Consider the following 18,810-nt stretch of genomic DNA (forward strand, 5'->3'; position numbering starts at 1 on the left):
TTTTTGTATGATTTTTCAATATGCATATATTATGTGTTGACTATATATGTATATCAATGATTGATTATACGATTATATGGATATGATATATCTATTCTGATCATACTGTAAATCGAAATTGATTTGATGAAATCAACGTGTAATAATTAAGCGAAAAAGATATGATTTAGACTAGCTTCATCATGAAACAGCCAGTTAGAAGCTCATATCTGGGACAATCCGTCGGAAGCTTATGTTTGGGCTAGCCTCTAGGAGCTTATATCTTAGATAGCCCACCAAGAGCTTATACCTGAGAAGCCCTCATGAATTTTTATATGTGGGACAGTCGGTCAAGAGCTCATACCTGGGATGACTCATCAGGAGCTTATGCCGAGACAACCCTCACGGGTTATGTGTGTGATTTTCGATCATACCAAGATTAAGGGTTGATTTTGGTTAGTCCAAAGTCGAAAAACTAAAAGTTGTCAAACTGAAATTGTGGAAAAGATCAAATTGATGTTAAGACCAGATAGATTGATGTTGAATAAAAGATCTTACCAGATGGCTTGTAATAATCTATTTCTTGATTATATGTTTGATGCATGTATATGCCGGTATTTGAATTATTTCATATGTATGTTATGAGTTTTTATAATTCCATCTTAACATGCTTATTGATATATTTTTAATACATCTATTATTTTGGTGTAAATGTACTGTCACGCCCCGAACCCAATACCCGGATCGGATACGTGATAGCCGCACACTCCTTAGAGCAAGCCCTAAAGAATATGCAATGTCAAAATAAATCATTACAACCTTAACATCCATAACAATTAATTTCAACAATAATTCGTAAAATCTTGCATAATTACAAATTAAATTTCTTCAATCCTCTGATTAGGTACTATGACACTCTATCTCTCCATCTGCTCATCCGTAAATTCATACCACAGCCAATCATGAGCATCCTGTAACTCTGAGAAGAAAAAGAAAGATGAAGGGGTGTGAGCTTTACAGTCCAGTAAGAATTTTCATATCACACTGATATAGTAATATAATCTGAAAATAAGAATAAGCAATAAAACATAAAATCTCATGTTCAATATTCAGAATACTGCAAACATTCATAAATTTACTGTCTTGTTAAAATAGATGCATCATCATATGTTAACAGGTGAAATACTTTTATTCAACAATTATTTCATGTCTTATCTTTCATTTCTCTTTTCATAATCACATGATTTTTAACTTTTTCTTTCTGGCTCTGGACTATCCAAGTCTATACTTCAGTCATCATCCGAATCAATTTTCACATAAAAGCCTTTCAAAGCTGTCTCAAGATGAGCTCCTGACCGGCTGTCCCACGTACGAAAGCCCGTGAGAGGCTGTCCCAGGCATAAGCTCCTGGCGGACTATCCCAGGCATGAGCTCCTGGCCGGCTGATCCACCTGTAAGCCAATGGGAGCTGTCCCAGATATAAGCTCCTGGTGGGCTGTCCCAGGCATAAGCTCCTGACCGGCTGTTCTACATGACAAGGCCAGTCCATACCATATATCTCTTTCTTTTTATTTAATCATTATGTATTGATTTCATCAAATCAATTGTCTTGCATTATGATCAATTCAGATATGTCATATCCATATAATCATGCCATCAATCTCTGATACATATATATTAACATAACATACTCATGCTCAAAATCAAATAACAGTATCTCAGATATAATAAATTCATCGATCTCAAATTCGACGATGCAAAATCAATGATGCAAGACCAACAGTAAAATAGCATATATATAATAGTGATCATGTACAAGGATTCTTACCTTTACCGGTGACTGATCCAAGCACAGAAATCAATGTTCTTCTTTGATTTATAAGTTTCTTTACCAAAATATTTCACTCGATATCATATGTAGACAATCATCTCTTCATAACCCTGATCAAATATAAAAATCATATATGGAGAAAATTATGCGATAATCAATCCTAATAACACAAATCTAGGACCTCTCTTAGGATTAATCAAAATTAGGATTTATCTAAGTATCTGGATCCTCCACTGATCCATAAGACTTTTAGAGAGAGAAAATTTATGAAGAGAGAAAAAATTCTAGAGAAAAGTGGAGAGAGAAAATAGAGAGAGAAAATTTTTGTATCCTTCAGATAAGGCAATCATGATCGAGATCATCAAAGATCATGTTAGGGTGACTCAATATGGATTAACCATGATTGATGTTATCAATTTCGAATATGGATCGGATCGGAATCTGCACAAATTTCGGAGCAATCTCAGATCATCTTATTTTCATCTCAAGTTTATCCTAGAGTCTGTGATGCAGTTAGAGAGAGAAAGAGAAAGATTCTAGAGAGACAAAATTCATAAAGAGAGAGAAAGGTTTAGAGAGAGAAAATAGGGAGAGAATCTAGAGAGAGAAAATAGAGAGAGAAGGTAGAGAGAGGAGAGAGGAAAGAGGAAGAGAAAGGAGAGAGAGGAGAGAGAAAATTTCTCTCTCTTCATTTTTTTTTTGTTTTCTTTATTTTTATTTTTCTCTTTTTCTTTTTCTTTTCCTTTTTCTCTTTTTTTTTTCTTTTCTTTTCCTTCTTCTTCTTCTTTTTGTTCTTTTCTCTTTTTCTTTTCTTCTTTGGGCTCTTTCCTGGCCAAAACAGGGGACCAGCAAGTCCCCTCCTTTTGACCGACCGTTCGGGCCACGGCCAACACGACGAAGGCCGGCGGCAAAGGGGGTAACCCTCATGGGTTTAGAGAGGCCAAATCGGTGGTCGGCGGTGACCACCGACGTCGAAAAATCGAAGAAAAATGGACAAAAATAGAGGTTCTTCCGCAATAAAATCTGACGACTCCGGTCGCCGACGAGCATGCACACCGGCACGGGAAGGAAAGGAGAGAAGAGCGGAAGGAGGAGGAGGCTCACCTTCGACGCCGGCGAAAAACTGGGACGGGCACAGTAAGGGTATCCGCAGCACTTTTCCCGACGATCGCCGTCGATTGATCTGAGATTCTCCGGTGAGAGGGAGAGAGGAGGGTTCTCCTCCTTAAATAGAGCCGGAGGGGGCTCTTTCTGACTCCGATTGGGAGTCGGTGAACGGAGAAAGAAGACTCCCTTTGGGAGTCTTCTCCCCTGTTTTTTTTTTTTTGTATGGGCTGTGGGCTGATTCTGGGCCCAATTGGGCCGGATATTACATGTACAGTGATTCTTACTAAGCTGAAAAAGCTCATATCCCTATTTTTATTTTTTCAGAGACATAGGATATTTAGTTCGGTTGGATTGGGCGAGAGGCTCAAGAATCAAAACTTTTAGTATATTAGCTAGTTCAGTTTCTGATATTATTAAACATTTGAATAATTGTAATTGAACAAGCTTACTATTTGATTTGAAAGATCGACTATGTTGATATGTTTAGTATTTAGTCGGTTATTTGAAAATATTTAAATTTATATTTATTTAGATCTTATATGATCTCTAAGATATCGTTTTAGGATTCGTACAACTGTGTCACGTGGCCGACCCCAGTGTTGGGTTTGGAGGCGTGACACCGACAAATTTAGCTTCAAAAATATTAATCGGATTCTGTCACTAGAGAATTGACTACGAATGGTTAAGATACATCTATAACCATAAGAGATAAGTTCAATTTTGTTTACATATGTGAAAAAACTCAAGAATGTCAACAAAAATTGATAAATGCCGACAAAAAATGACTAAACTTATAAGTTATTGACAAAAAAATGAGTTATAATAACTAAAACAAAATAAACATATGTTTGAAATCACAAGATAAAAAAAAATCTAAATTAGAATCAAAGAAATTCATTAAACAGATTAGAAGAAGAAATATACGGAATAAGATGCAATAAAATCTAAAGCTAACTAAGTGATATGCCAAATTACCTATATTTTATTCTTTTTGTATCTAGATGTTCAAACTTTTTCGATACTATGACTTTGATAAAATAGCAATAAATATCATTAGTGCAGAAATTTACCTTTTGAGAAAAAACCTAAAATATAACTATTTGCAAGCCATTATATAATCTTATTAAAGAGTAGGAAATTAAGAATGTATCGTTACAGGTCTAATAGTTTAAGATGGTGCTCAAGTTAGAGTTTGTTTCATTCATGATAAGTGGAGGAATTATTTTACCTAAAAAAATGAAGGAATCAAGAAAAGCTAGTGAGAGGGAAGGCAATGAGAAGGCATTGTATTCAAAGTTTATAAAAATCCCTATCAAAAAAATTTTGATCCTGATGCATGAGACTATTAGAGCCCCAATGTCCCATACCCTTCACCCAAGAATCCAAAAGAAAAAACTAAGGACATTTTGTGCGGCTATTCTTTCCTTTCATCCCACACGTATCACAATCCCTCTGGCTTTCTTCTCTCTCCATCCTCACTACTGCCTCTGATTTGATTAATCTAAATTTAAAATATTCTGATAAAATTATAAAAGATAAGAGATTTTTTGACTAAAACTACGTGCACTTTCATGAGCAACATAAATTAAAGCGGCCACATTCAAAATTAGCATTCATGTGATAATCAATCTACTTGTCATCAATGTGTTAACATAAGAATAGAGAGGGATGAGGGAACCTGGATTTAACAAGAGAATGTAAAGAGTTACTTCTCGTGTTGTATGTAATCAAGTATGTTTTTGTTACGTAAATGAAAATATACCAAGACCGGCAAGACCTAAGATGCTACAGGGATAAACATGTTAGAAAATAAAAAGGAACCGCAATAGTCTGACACATAAAACAAGCTCAGCTAGGATGAAAATACAGATTGATACATGAAAATCCAACACACCCCCACCCCCTGCGCCAAAACTCCAAAAACCACCACAACCCAAAAAAAGAAAGAACAGAGATTTAAAAAAAAAAAAAAACAATATGCAGAAGTATAGTACGAGCTTCAAATAAAATGGCATAAGCATGTGCAAGAAGATTAATGAGAGCTTAGTTAGAACAGAGACGTACCCATTAAGGGATGGTTTGATGAATGATTTACAAAAAGTTTACATCAATGGCAAATATAGTTGTCACTGCTAAGCACCAGTGAAGGAGGATTAATCCTGTCATCCTCAAGTAGCTAGCAAAATCTTCGTTACCTGGACATTCGTGTCTACCACCAAACATCCGTGTCAGATGCATATGATCTTGATACATATTTGACATTTGGATACTTATGAAGTTGTATGATTGCCACTTTTAACGAATAGCTGAAAGCTAAACTTTTCCAATAATGAATTTATCCCTTCATTTTTATGTTAGAAACAAGTATTCATTCTTTCTAGAGATTGGTATTGCAGTAATTTGGAAAATATTATTTTCCTTGCACCCTTAATTTGAAAGTTTGAATGAGAAACATGTGTATTGAAAGACCTTAACAAACAAATCTTTGTAAATTTACTTTGGATGTTTAAACAAACAATATTAAAGGCGTAACAAATATAATTTGGTTAAAACCACAATTTATCGTACATCTCCTGGTATCTCTTTTTTTTTTTTTCTTCTTGCCCTGATCAGACACTTGGATACGCATTTGAATCCGATTCTCATACTGTGTCCATGCAACACTGAGCATAATGCTTCTTGGTTATTTTATCACAGTTTCCACAAAAATGATCGTCAAACTACATTCAATACTTTGGTATACTACATTTATATTAAGACTTGTGCAAATTATCAGTGGATCTCGCAGCATAATGAGAAGAAATAAAAACAGAAGTAGAACCGAATGAAGAAGAGTGAAATTATAGAAGAAGCAATCAATTAAATGAAAGGCCCACTAGCTTGGAACATTTGTAAGAAAGACTAATGATTCCTGAGGGAAGCTGCAATGAAATAAGCTCCCGTACGTTATTTAACATGCATTGGCCTGTTTAACTTTATCATCTACTATTGCCCTTCAATAACACTCCTATTTTATTTGCTTTATTTGGATACACTTGGTAACATATGTATTCAACGAGGTCAGAGTTACACATACAATTATGCTCAAGCAGATGTACTCTATGCAGTCAATGAGCTGGAAGAGAATTGCTGGTGATGTCTCACCATGCCACCCTCACATCAGATAATGACTTGAAGTACTATCCTTAACCAGTCGACATTTAAATTTTGGATTATGATGTTGTCTTACCACCCAAAACTATGAAGAGCATGGGTGTGGTTTTCTATTACTTACCACCAGTAGGACAAGAAAGATAAATGTACCTTTGACGAAAAACTAGCATAAATAATAACAAATATCTGATAACATGCCTGCCTCTATATACTGATAAAATAATCCATTAATAACAGCACCAACGTAATGTGCATATCAGAGCGGAAAAGAAAACTTGTCAGCTTTGCTTAGGTAGGATTATAAGGAGAATGATCAAGCTTTGAACTCTTTATCACACAACGTATTAAAGAATAAGGTACGCGCCAGGTCCAGACTGAAATTCTCTGCTGACAAACATGGTACTTGGAGAAACCAAAAGACCATGTCCATCAACACAATAACACCTGCACTGCTCTGTTCAAGTAAATGGATTGGCTTTAATGATTAAAAACCACAATAGGTGAACAATAAAAAACACAATCAGACATTAGGGTAACTGCTGATTTCAGTTACATGATGGAGAAGATCATAATATTTCTATTTTTAAATGAATTTTAATAAAGACCAGCAACTATGGGGTCTGTTATTTATAATATTCAACTGTGGATTTTGCATGATAGTTCACAGGTTATTAGATGCTAACATGATAGGTGTCCTGTATGATGTATTCCTAAAATCCAGCATTTTGGTCATTCTCTCCTTGTTCATATTAGCTTTATAATTTGATAGCTTTCTGTTTCTATCTGGCACAGAAGTCATAGCAGGCCAATTCTCTTTGCAATCCTTTTACTAAACCCAACAACCTCCTCTATTTCAGTTACATCATTTGTATTAGTCCAGCAGCCATGAGCAGATAATGAGGTGGCAATCTATGGCAGTAAATGAAGTCCATCGATATCATGCAGAATCTTTTTCCAATTTCTGATATACTGGTTGCTTTGTTTCAGGATATAACACTGATTTGGCTGGCTTAGTGGCGCTTAATCCATTTCAGAATTAATTGCAGAGTTTGTTATTATTTAATTACATATAAATGAGTTTCAGAGACCCACAAAAGCTTGTCTGGTTAGAGTGCCATCAGTTCGGGCAATCAAAGATGCTAAAGAGATGCTCAACAGATAAATTACACCAGCCACATATTTAAGTTTGGATGAATGGCGCAGTTTCAAAACCTTGCCAGGCGAGTAGGTGGGTTGGTTTTCAAATCATGTTATTGGAGAATATAATTTATTTCTAGCCAGCTTTAGCCAGCATATTTCTTAACCTGTTGCTAATGATATTGATTTGGAGGATTGAAATCATACTGCCTTTCAAGATATCGTTAGTATCATGTTCTCAGTTTGCTGGTCTGATTAGAAATTGAAGGTATGGACAGACTCAAATCAATGATTAGTTCATTTGCTGCTGAATGCCCTGAAAATTAACTGCAAGCATACTTTTAAGTGCATGTAAGGTCAAAGATACAAGCTCCACCATCATTGAGATTTGAGAGAGGAAAATGACAAACTCATCAACTGCTACGAGGACAGCCTCTCCTGACAAAGAATTGAGGGTCTATTTGAAAAAAAATAGATGATTCTATTAAATTGGACAGCATGTAAAGTCTAGAAAGATAAAGCTGGGGATGGCTACATAAGAGGGTCAAGACTAATACTGATAGAGGATATATGAAGGAACATTAGTTAATGCTGTGTGGAGATTATGCAAAGGTGACATGGGACCTTAAATACAAGACAAAATGCTTCAAACATAGGAGCAAGATTATTGGGATAGAGTTGTGGTTAATTGATTTGAAGATTATTTAGAATTCAACAGAAATTTTTCAAACAGAAATTGATGGTGAAATATAATCCATTTGCTGGCCTTAAACTCACAGGACTGTCTGGGTCCTTCATGCTTGTAGTTTCCAGAGTTAGATCTTTGTCATAGATGATCTCCTTTAACTGGAACTCATCATCATCCAACCAAAATTCAACTTTTAAAACACACTGCAATCCATTCCAGGAGACAAAAGAATAGATTATTTTAGAGCACCAGACAAGCATTGGAAGCCATTTCTTGGGAGAGGATGTTAGCTAGATGAGTAGTACATGCTTTTTAAATGGAGAGTGGGGGGCCTAAGTGGAGCATACGTAGGAACATGGGAATATTGAGAGAACTAATAATCAAGGGTTGGACTTGGTCAGAATTTATCAATTACCAGTACTGCACGCCAGCAAAAAATCAGTGCTTGTCTATTGTTCACATCAGAACATAGCCTGTAACTTTTCCTCCTTGTTTTGCTATTCTGGATAGGAGTTGCTTTGATCTACAAAGCTGACCTTATTTGGAGGACTGAATGAATAATAAGGTAAAAATTAGCAAGTGGTGTTTAAACTACTAGAGCTGAAGTGAATATACTTGGTCATTGATGAAGTATTTTTGGTTGTAGATAGTAATCTTAATTTTGAAGTATCATTCAGCACCCTCTTGAAATTCTATTATTATCATACAGTTTCTCAGCAAATAATACTTTGTAAGGTGTTTAAGCCAAACTTAAGGATCAAATTGTGAAAATCAACAAGAACATATCTCTTTAAAAACACTACACTGTTAACAACTGACGGAACATCTAGGTTGACTCCATTCAGGACTATGGAATCCAATGTGACATCAGGAACCCCAGCATGTATGCTGAGGATAGAAAAGAGAACTGCAAGCACTAGGCATGCATTGGAAACCACATGCTTGTATAGGATGTTGAATGATTGGTGATGGGATCAGACATGCTCTACTAGGTTATTCATAAGCTCTAAAGCAGAGCAAAAAAGATGCGGCACTCAAATTGATGCTTGTGTATTATCAAAGTACTTACTTGTCTGATGGCCCATCCACAAACAAATTTCTTTTTTCTATGAGGACAAAATAAATTTATCATGTTCTAATTTTTCAACTTGTTTTTTCTCCTCCTATAAAAGGTTATGTTGATTCTTGCTAATATATAGTTCATGCGGACAGCTTGGACTCCAAATTGAAATGGATGATGACTCGATCCTACCCAAAGGCTAAAAAAAAAAAAAATGAAGACTGGAGGCACCACGCACCTCTATCTAGGTGAGACAACTGAAGCTTTCACATAGCTAGGCAGGTGGCATTTGGCTTCGTGGGAAGAGAGCCTTGCCCAAGGTATAATTGGGAGGAATACCTCTAGTCCTGACTCAAAATGCCATCCCATCCTGGAGTCAGACCCTGAAGGCCTTGCCCAAGGAAGACTTTGTGAGGAATACCTCGTCCTGACACAAAATGTCATCATGGAGTTGGACCCTAAAGGCTAGAAGGTATAGCACATGTTGGATGGTAACGTTTAGCATCTACAATCAAAGAAACATGAACATTGGTTTCCTAAGACTTATTTATAAAAAATTGATATCCAGCGTTCTATCTTTTTGTGATTGGCATACTCTTTTCCACCCTTTGCTTTTATTGTTGCTACTAGCAAGTAGAACCTTGTCATTTCTATCATCAAAAAAATAACTCAGACAAATGCTACCATCCATGATTGGTAAGTCTCAAGGTTCTTTTCTGATTTTGACCTCGTAAACAAAGAATTGGAGATACCGTCATACAGATTAAGCGCACCGGTGCAGGAGGCATCGCTATGTGGATCGATCGCTCTTTATCATATTGATGAGATATGGCTTCCAAATCTTTCAAAATCTGTTCTTATCGAGAATCAATTTAATATCCGCAAAGGCTTCTTCAAATTAGCACGACTGAATACATTGTTACCCATGCCAAAATAAGCAAACCACCATTATATAGCCCCAACAAAAACGCTAGGGTGACACTAGCCGTCAAATTACTCAAACGATTTGCCATTTGCCATTTTCTACTCAATCCGGGACCTTTGCAATTGGTTGAGCTCGGGGCCTGTATGCATGGATTCAGCCTGCAACCACAAGCAAAGGTAATATGATTTCTTTGTTTTTCCTTCAGCATTACAAACTTGTATTTGACTTAGCTCAACATACGCTCACCCTTCTAGGGTTCGGGTTCAAACTGTCAAACACAATTTCCTCCGTCAATAATATGGATTCCAGGTCATATGCATGACTTAGCACTCAAGCAACATAGCATGCCTATCAGCTTAGCATCACCAGGCATCAATGCTGGTAAAACAAACTAGTTATAAAAGATTCCAGGCTCACAATGTTACATGCACTTCAACAAAGAAACGAGATAAATCTCAATTCTAAGGTGTGGAGTTAAACTCCATCGGTATAATATAATTTAGCTAGTTGAGACTATCTTCCAAGAACCATGGCAGATTTAACCATGTCATATTGTACTTGCTAACACCGGAATGGGACTGATTATTATCCAACTGCAACCAGCATCCAACATTGCTGAATCAAAAGCACGATTATTAAATTAAGCTACCATCACCAAGTTCTTATTAAAAACCAGACTTCTCAATGAACTCCCACCAATTCAAATTCAACAGACCTAACAGGAACCACAACTATAGGCCCCTGCGGACCTAAATCAGTTCCTTTTATGCATGCAACCAACATCTGCGCTCCTCTGAAAAGGAAGTCAAGCCTAAGGCCACTAATAGAAAGAGGCATGATAGCTTAATTTAATATACTAATAGAAAGAGGCATGATATACTTAAAATTCATTCTGCTAACGGCTAACTTAACAACCTCATCACATCCATATAAACAATAAAACGTTCATAAAGTTCACTAGAGCCTATCAATATAGATACAGAAAATATTCAATTTCATCTGTGGAAACCAAAACACCAAAGGGTGGTATAAATGTTATTTAGATGTAAAAGAAAACAAAAAACTGAAGTTACAAAGACAGCAGATTCATTGAGCTCTCTGAATTAAATGGCATACAATCTAAACAAATGGCTAGCACATATTAGTAATACGCAGCTAGGATCATATACATCTTTCCATTTGCAAAAGCGCCCAAGCAAACAAAAGGCATGTAAAAAAAATAAACTGCATAGCACAAACCAAAACTAGTCAAAATTATATAAGACGCATGAGTTATGAAAATGATTCACTAAAAATTCAAGGACGTAATTCACCGGTCTCCATTCACCGTCTTTGAAAAAGACCTTCGTCACTTAGCACTATCAAATGGCAAAGCAAACCCTTTAAACAATATATTACAAGCAGTCTCGTCAAATCAAACCAAAGCTTCTCACTAAAATCCACGTCCCAAAAATGACAAGATTCACAGAAAAATTTAAAGCAAGGCCACAGAACGTTGTCTCACCAGTGTGCACTCCTAACGTTCAACGAAATCAGCATACATCCAAAAACCCTGAAACCATAACATTTGCCAATAGTATAACAATATTCACACTACATTTCGCATCAGCATAGTTATTTAGAATCACTTAGATAACAATGAATTATCCAAGAACTAAGCAAGACGTGAATTAAGAGCCAAAGTTTTTCATAATTATCCAAATTTTATGAATGACAAAATTCATCAACGTTAAAAGGCCGGGTCAGAAACATGATTCGCTGCTGCTCCAAGTCATTACCTTTAATGAAACCAACATTAATCCAAAATCCTCGTCACCATATAAACTGATTGATGTCACAAATTGACATAAAAAGTATCAATTAATATCTAAATTATCTAACTTTATTAGGAAATTGATACTTGTTATTATATTTTGCAGAAGAAGAGGTCATCAATAGAAAGAACAAGGAAAGAGGATTCCAACGGCGCAAATTTTATGCAAAACGGAGTTAAATTGACCCAGAAATTGAAGAATGAAGAAAGAATACTCAATTGGGTCAAACCCGAGTCAAATCAGGTCAAAAATCAACTGATTTGGTGATCTAGTTAGCCGCCTGGTCCACAGCAACAGACGCCTGGACCATGGACCCATCGGCGCACCATAAACCAGCCAATCAGCGAGTCTCGGCTCACCGCAACGCATCGCGAGCCCGATCCACGCGCGCGGTCCAGGGCTCATGAGAAGAGAGAAGAAGATCCGAAGAGCAACCTGGTAACTTCACATCACTCGATGGTCCGATCTTCTCTGATCAGGATCCAACGCTCCACATTTTTGCGCCATCGGACGGCCACCATTGCAGTCGGTCAAGATCCAACCGTAATCAAGGCAATTGCAAGAATCAATAAACACTAGGACAACACGGGATCCTTTTGCAGCGCGATCCAACGGACGAAATCTTCCAGCGCCTTGATCGGACGGTCCGCGACGCATCCGACCTGATCCCATCTCTACAGCGCGATCCAACGGCAGCGCTTCACCCAGATCGTGATCCGACGGCCCAGAATCACTCCCGGCTTGATTTATTAGATGAATTGGGTCCTTTAGATGAAGATCGGACGGCTGAAACAATTTCTAGGGTTTCTTGATGGATTTAAGTGCTTTTTGAGCGAGATTTGAGCCCCTAAACCCCTCTAACAGCCCTCTAAAACCTCTTAGTCCCACATCTAAAGTTTTGAAAACCTAATAACCCCCAAATGCCTATAAAAAGCCCCCAAAGGCCCTTGTTTTAATGATTCTTTCCTTCCGATCAAGCTTGTAACCCTAGATAGTGGGTTTTTTAGCTTTCTTCTCAAGCCTCGAGTTTTGAAATTTTTGTAATAAATTTTTTTTTATATAAAATCTTATTTTTAAGCAATTTTATCTCTTTACCTTATGCAATTTATTTTTCTTGCAATTAGGATAGTTTAATTTATGCAATTTAATTTTATGCAACTAGGTTAGTTTAAATTATGCAGTTTAAATTTATGCAATTAGGATAGTTTAATTTATGAAATTAGGGTAGTTTATTTTTCTGCATTTAAATTTTGCAAGTAGATTTAGATCATGTCTAGCTAAGCATCCCTTCTAGGGTTTGCGATGAAGCTAGATCATTAGTAGAGGTTTTACATAGGGTTCTTTCTTTTTCTTAGAATTTCTTTTTCTTCCTCTTTTGCCAAGAATTTTTGATGAACTACAGTTGGGTCAGAGTCCCTTCATAGTTCATGCTTGATTCAGTGCATAGGAGGAGAAAACCCTAAGGATCCTAGTTACTACTCCCCTGTAAAGAATCTTGATGGGTTATCGTTGGGCCTTAGTCCCTTCATAATCTATGCTTGGGAAAGACAAGAGGAGTAGTCGTTAGGATCAATAAGAAAAATTCTAGGTAGAATTCCCTAATCTAGATCTGGTGGATTCAAAAACCCTAGATCCTTAGTCTTATTGTCTTTAGCAAACAACTTTCGATTTTCGATTTTCGTTAAAGCTCGCTTGAGCATAGATTTGAAAATCGTTTTTAAACCAAGTCTCTGTGGGATCGACCCATACTCGCTGGTCGTGCTACTCTGCACACTGTGCGCTTGCGGTTTTATTTACAAATTTTAAGATTTGCACATCAAGTTTTTGGCGCCGTTGTCGGGGATTTGGCGTTTTAAATTGTTTTCAAATATTTGTTCTTCGTGCTTTATAACTCTCTTTCTTTTTCTTTTAGGTTTCTAGATTTAGTTGGTGATTGCTGGAAAACTCAGGTACGCTTCTAATTTCTCTTTTATTATTTTTAGTTAATTACTTTTCCTTTTAGACCTAATCATTTGAATTTAATCACAAAAAAAAAATTCTAAATTAAAATCTTTTACATTCTTGGTCATCTTGTTTATTTGCATTTGCATTTTCATAATTAATCTAAGGGCATCAACCCATTAACAAGATAAGGTGAGGATTTCATTACCCTTTTTTAGCCCAAAAACCATCTCCATCATATTGAGCTCGAATTCCTTAAGGTTGACGTCTAATTGATTTTAAGATTAAAGGTCTAGGTAATGCAATATGATGAAGATGGTTTTTGGGATAAAAAAGGATAATGAAATCCCCACCTTATCTTGTTAATGGGTTGATGCCCTTAGATTAATTATGAAAATACAAATGCAAATAAACAAGATGACCAAGAATGTAAAAGATTTTAATTTAGAATTTTTTTTTTTTGTTATTAAGTAAATTCAAATGATTAGGTCTAAAAGGAAAAGTAATTAACTAAAAATAATAAAAGAGAAATTAGAAGCGTACCTGAGTTTTTCAGCAATCACCAACTAAATCTAAAAACCTAAAGAAAAAAGAAAGAGAGTTATAAAGCACGAAGAACAAATATTTGAAAACAATTTAAAACGCCAAATCCACGGCAACGGCGCCAAAAACTTGATGTGCAAATCTTAAAATTTGTAAATAAAACCGCAAGCGCACAGTGTGCAGAGTAGCACGACCAGCGAGTACGGATCGATCCCACGGAGACTTGGTTTAAAAACGATTTTCAAATCTATGCTCAAGCGAGCTTTAACGAAAATCGAAAATCGAAAGTTGTTTGCTAAAGACAATAAGACTAAGGATCTAGGGTTTTTGAATCCACTAGATCTAGATTAAAGAATTCTACCTAGATCTGATCCTAACGACTACTCCTCTTGTCTTTCCCAAGCATAGATTATGAAGGGACTAAGGCCCAACGATAACCCATCAAGATTCTTTACAGGGGAGTAGTAACTAGGATCCCTTAGGGTTTTCTCCTCCTATGCACTGAATCAAGCATGAACTATGAAGGGACTCTGACCCAATTGTAGTTCATCAAAAATTCTTGACAAAAGAGGAAGAAAAAAAAACCCTAAGAAAAAGAAAGAACCGTATGTAAAACCCCTATTCATGATCTAGCTTCATCGCAAACCCTAGAAGGGATGCTTAGCTAGACATGATCTAAATCTTGCAAAATTTAAATGCAGAAAAATAAACTACCCTAATTTCATAAATTAAACTATCTTAATTGCATAAATTTAAACTGCATAATTTAAACTAACTTAATTGTATAAAATTAAATTGCATAAATTAAACTATCCTAATTGCAAGAAAAATAAATTGCATAAGGTAAAGAGATAAAATTGTATAAAAATAAGATTTTATATAAAAAAAATTTATTACAAAAATCTCAAAACTCGAAGCTTGAGAAGAAAGCTAAAAAACCCACTATCTAGGGTTACAAGCTTAATCGGAAGGAAAGAATCATTAAAATAAGGGCCTTTGGGAGCTTTTTATAGGCATTTGGGGGTTATCAGATTTTCAAAACTTTATATGTGGGACTAAGAGGTTTTAGAGAGCTGTTAGAGGGATTTAGGAGCTCAAATCTCGCTCAAAAAGCACTTAAATCCATCAAGAAATCCTAGAAATTGTTTCAGCCGTCCGATCTTCATCTAAAGGATCCAATTCATCTAATAAATCAAGCCGGGAGCGATTCTGGGCCGTCGGATCACGATCTGGGTGAAGCGCTGCCGTTGGATCATGCTGCAGAGATGGGATCAGGTCGGATGCGTCGCGGACCGTCCGATCAAGGTGCTGAAAGATTTCGTCCGTTGGATCGCGCTGCAGAAGGATCCCGTGTTGTCCTAGTGTTTATTGATTCTTGTAATTGCCTTGATTACGGTTGGATCTTGACCGGCTGCGATGATGACCGTCCGATGGCGCAAAAATGTAGAGCGTTGGATCCTGATCAGAGAAGATCGGACCATCGAGTGATGTGAAGTTACCAGGTTGCCCTTCGAACCTTCTTCTCTCTCCTCATTAGCCCTCGACCGCGCGCGTGGATCAGGCTCGCGATGCGTTGCGATGAGCCGAGACTCGCTGATTGGCTGGTTTATGGTGCGTCGATGGATCCATGGTCCAGACGCCTGTTACTGTGAACCAGACGGCTAACCAGATCACCAAATCAGTTGATTTTTGATCAATTTTGATCTGATTTGACTCGAATTTGACCCAATTGAGTATTCTTTCTTCATTCTTCAATTCCTGGATCAATTTAACTCCATTTTGCGTAAAATTTACGCCGTTGAAATTTTTTTTCCTTGTTCTTTCTATTGATGACCTCTTCTCCTGTAAAATATAATAACAAGTATCAATTTCCTAATAAAATTAGATAATTTAGATATTAATTGATACTTTTTATGTCAATTTGTGACATAAATCATAAACCTAGAAAGAAACGATTTTTCACTGCCTTTCGCTACCTTTCTCTATCGAGATCCCATCTTTCTTCTCTCTATTGCTTGAAAAAAAAGACTGCAACCAGATCAAAAGAAGGCACGCTAACTCATTCACTCACTCACCTCCAGCCTTCTGGTAGACATTGAGACCGCACTTGCCACAGTAATGGCGATCGAAGTAGTTGGCCATGAAGGTCCCGGCGCCACACTCGGCGTTGGGGCACTCCTTCCTGAGCCGGGTGACCTTGCCGGAGTCATCAATCTTGTAAAACTGGAGAACGGGTAGCTTGACCTTCTTCTTCTTGTGATTGATCTTTTTAGGCTTGGTGTACGTCTTCTTCTTGCGCTTCTTTGCGCCACCCCGGAGGCGGAGGACGAGGTGGAGAGTGGACTCCTTCTGGATGTTGTAATCGGCGAGGGTGCGGCCGTCCTCGAGCTGCTTTCCGGCGAAGATGAGGCGCTGCTGGTCTGGTGGGATGCCCTCCTTGTCCTGGATCTTGGACTTGACGTTGTCGATGGTGTCGGAGGACTCTACCTCGAGGGTAATAGTCTTCCCCGTGAGGGTCTTCACGAAGATCTGCATGTTGGCGGCGGCGGCTGAGGCCGTCGCAGCGAAGGGAAAGAGGGGTAGAGAAGCTGAGACTAGGGTTAGGGTTTCGAGTGCAGAAGGGGTCACAGCGGGCATTTATCGTGGAATCGCTCGTGGTGGGTGTATCACGGATAAACGTTTCGTATGCAATCGGGATGATCTTGACCGTCCGTAAAGGACATCGTATTATGTGCTCCCTATGGGCCCCGTAAAGGTTAGTTGACAAGAGCCCATATATTAAAAGATAAAATTAAGTAAAAAAAATTAAATTAGATATTACATCAATATCACAGATAAGTTGTTGTTTCCGAAGACTGATATTTAATATCTTACAACTGAGAAGAAAAATAAAGACAAAAAAAAAAAAAAAAAAAGGAAGAAAACACACTAGCGGCAGCGTCATGACAACAATTTCTGATATTGAAATTTTAAATAACTATTTTTCCATTCGGTTATAGATTGTTCAAATTATTACTCATTGATTAAAAATATATAATCATTTGAAGCTTGAAAATTTTTATGTTGTGAGAATACTTTCAACTTGTACAAGAAATACTCCTGTTCACTGGTTAAATAAATGTTGATAGTATTGGTTATATGTACTTTTTTTTTTTTTAAATTTAATATTATTTTGATTGAGTAATTTAGTTTTGAACTTCTCATGGATCCTTAATAATTATTTTCAAAATATAAATTGCTAGCCTCTAGCTAAGTTGCTCTTGTACACTGAATGTCCAATCAAGATTCTTAGTGACATTTGTGTTTCAATTTTAGCCTCCTGATCATCTTTGATTTGTTGTATGAAATTTTTGTTATATATGTAAATATGCCCATCACTCTTGACCATCAATGATGATTATATAGACTAGATTGATCTATCATAATGAGAATATTTTTTTGTTACAAGTCAAGTAAATGATTTAATTAGAGCCAAATTATAAGATGATGTGGTTTTCTATCCAAATAACTGGATTTGTGAAAATGATGCACATAATTTTTATATTTGAGAGAGTTATTTATATTGTCATGGTTTCATGGGATGTTGTGCAAAGACTTTGGCTTAAAAATAAATAATGATAATTCAAAAAATAAAATAAAATAAAATAATAAAATTTAAAGAAGAAGCGGCCTTCGTTGATTGTCAACCTATGCTCGGACAAAAGGGTGGATTTCCATTCTACCGACAAAGGCACGCATTTAATGAGACTAGTAGAATAGATTAGTGTCATTGGACAGGGCCATGCATGATATAACCTCTCTTTTTTTTTTGATAATTGTTGATATAACCCCTTTAGAATAGCCAGCTATGTCTTGCATCACTGGAGGTTTCATTTTACAGATTTCTTATTGGAATATGTTTTATTAAATTTAAAAGCAAAAAATGAGGTCCCTTCCTAGAGGCAGCACACTATGGTCCTAATCTTTGTGAATAGAGAATGCAACCTGGATACAATGATTAGAACAAATAACTAGAATTCCTATAACTAGTGGTAATTCAATTCTTACTTAAACTAGCTAGGAAAATATCAATTTCGGTCAGATTAAGCAACATGGATGACCGATCTGGATTGGCTAGCACGTCTTTTGTGGCATCAAGCCTACAAACAAGAATAATGATATATGATCATTGATGTTAATGATGTTTAACCTTGTTTCTTCTCCAAATCTTGACGTGATGCCATCTATAAATGCCAAAACCCAATCTCTATGCCAATGCCTTGAATCATCAGTGTACCTATAATGCAAACACATAATATATGTCCAACAAAACTCCTCGTCATCAATAAATCTTAAAATGCTAGGCACATATTGAAAATATAATCAGCATACAATTAATTACATTTCAATCAAATTTCCAAGAAACAGAAAAATAGTTGGCTATGTGGCACCTTGGTGAATTAACATGAACTTATATACACGAAAAATGATATATATATATATATATATGTGTGTATGTATATACCATAAAGATGAGCTCTTTGATTAGAACAAATATAGAACTTAGTAACCTCATCTATGAGAGAGTAAATGAAACTTATATATGAAATGAGAGAATTCAAATTGATGCCATATTATTATCTACAACTTTTA

General features: G+C 36.5%; 1 protein-coding gene across 6 annotated transcripts; it reads right to left on the bottom strand.

Annotated features, from left to right (window-relative positions):
* Window positions 1–614: 614 nt before the first annotated feature.
* On the bottom strand, window positions 615–16,830 carry LOC105040025 (ubiquitin-ribosomal protein eS31 fusion protein). Of its 6 annotated transcripts, XR_003800028.2 has the most exons (3): window positions 16,254–16,830; window positions 4,982–5,126; window positions 615–958 (listed from the first exon to the last, which is right to left on the bottom strand). XR_003800028.2 is itself a non-coding variant. In XM_010916403.3 (2 exons), exons 1-2 carry the CDS (start codon window positions 16,813–16,815, stop codon window positions 10,034–10,036), a joined length of 567 nt encoding a protein of 188 aa, XP_010914705.1. In that variant the 5' UTR covers window positions 16,816–16,830; the 3' UTR covers window positions 9,884–10,033. The 6 variants fall into 6 exon arrangements, 5 of the variants coding, with proteins under 5 accessions (XP_010914705.1, XP_010914704.1, XP_010914702.1 ...); XM_010916403.3 differs by lacking the exons at window positions 615–958; window positions 4,982–5,126 and adding an exon at window positions 9,884–10,038; XM_010916402.3 differs by lacking the exons at window positions 615–958; window positions 4,982–5,126 and adding an exon at window positions 11,153–11,432.
* Window positions 16,831–18,810: the final 1,980 nt, after the last annotated feature.

This window comes from Elaeis guineensis, chromosome 1 (genome assembly GCF_000442705.2).
Source record: "Elaeis guineensis isolate ETL-2024a chromosome 1, EG11, whole genome shotgun sequence".
Taxonomy (NCBI): domain Eukaryota; kingdom Viridiplantae; phylum Streptophyta; class Magnoliopsida; order Arecales; family Arecaceae; genus Elaeis; species Elaeis guineensis.

What these genes read in the sequence shown, in the direction of transcription:
- LOC105040025 (XM_010916400.3), bottom strand. Translation starts at nt 16,815, where the DNA reads ATGCCCGCTGTGACCCCTTCTGCACTCGAAACCCTAACCCTAGTCTCA. An exon ending in TGTCTACCAGAAGGCTGGAG is followed by an intron (nt 16,021 to 16,253) that starts GTGAGTGAGTGA and finishes TATATTTTACAG; the next exon opens with GAGAAGAGGTCATCAATAGA.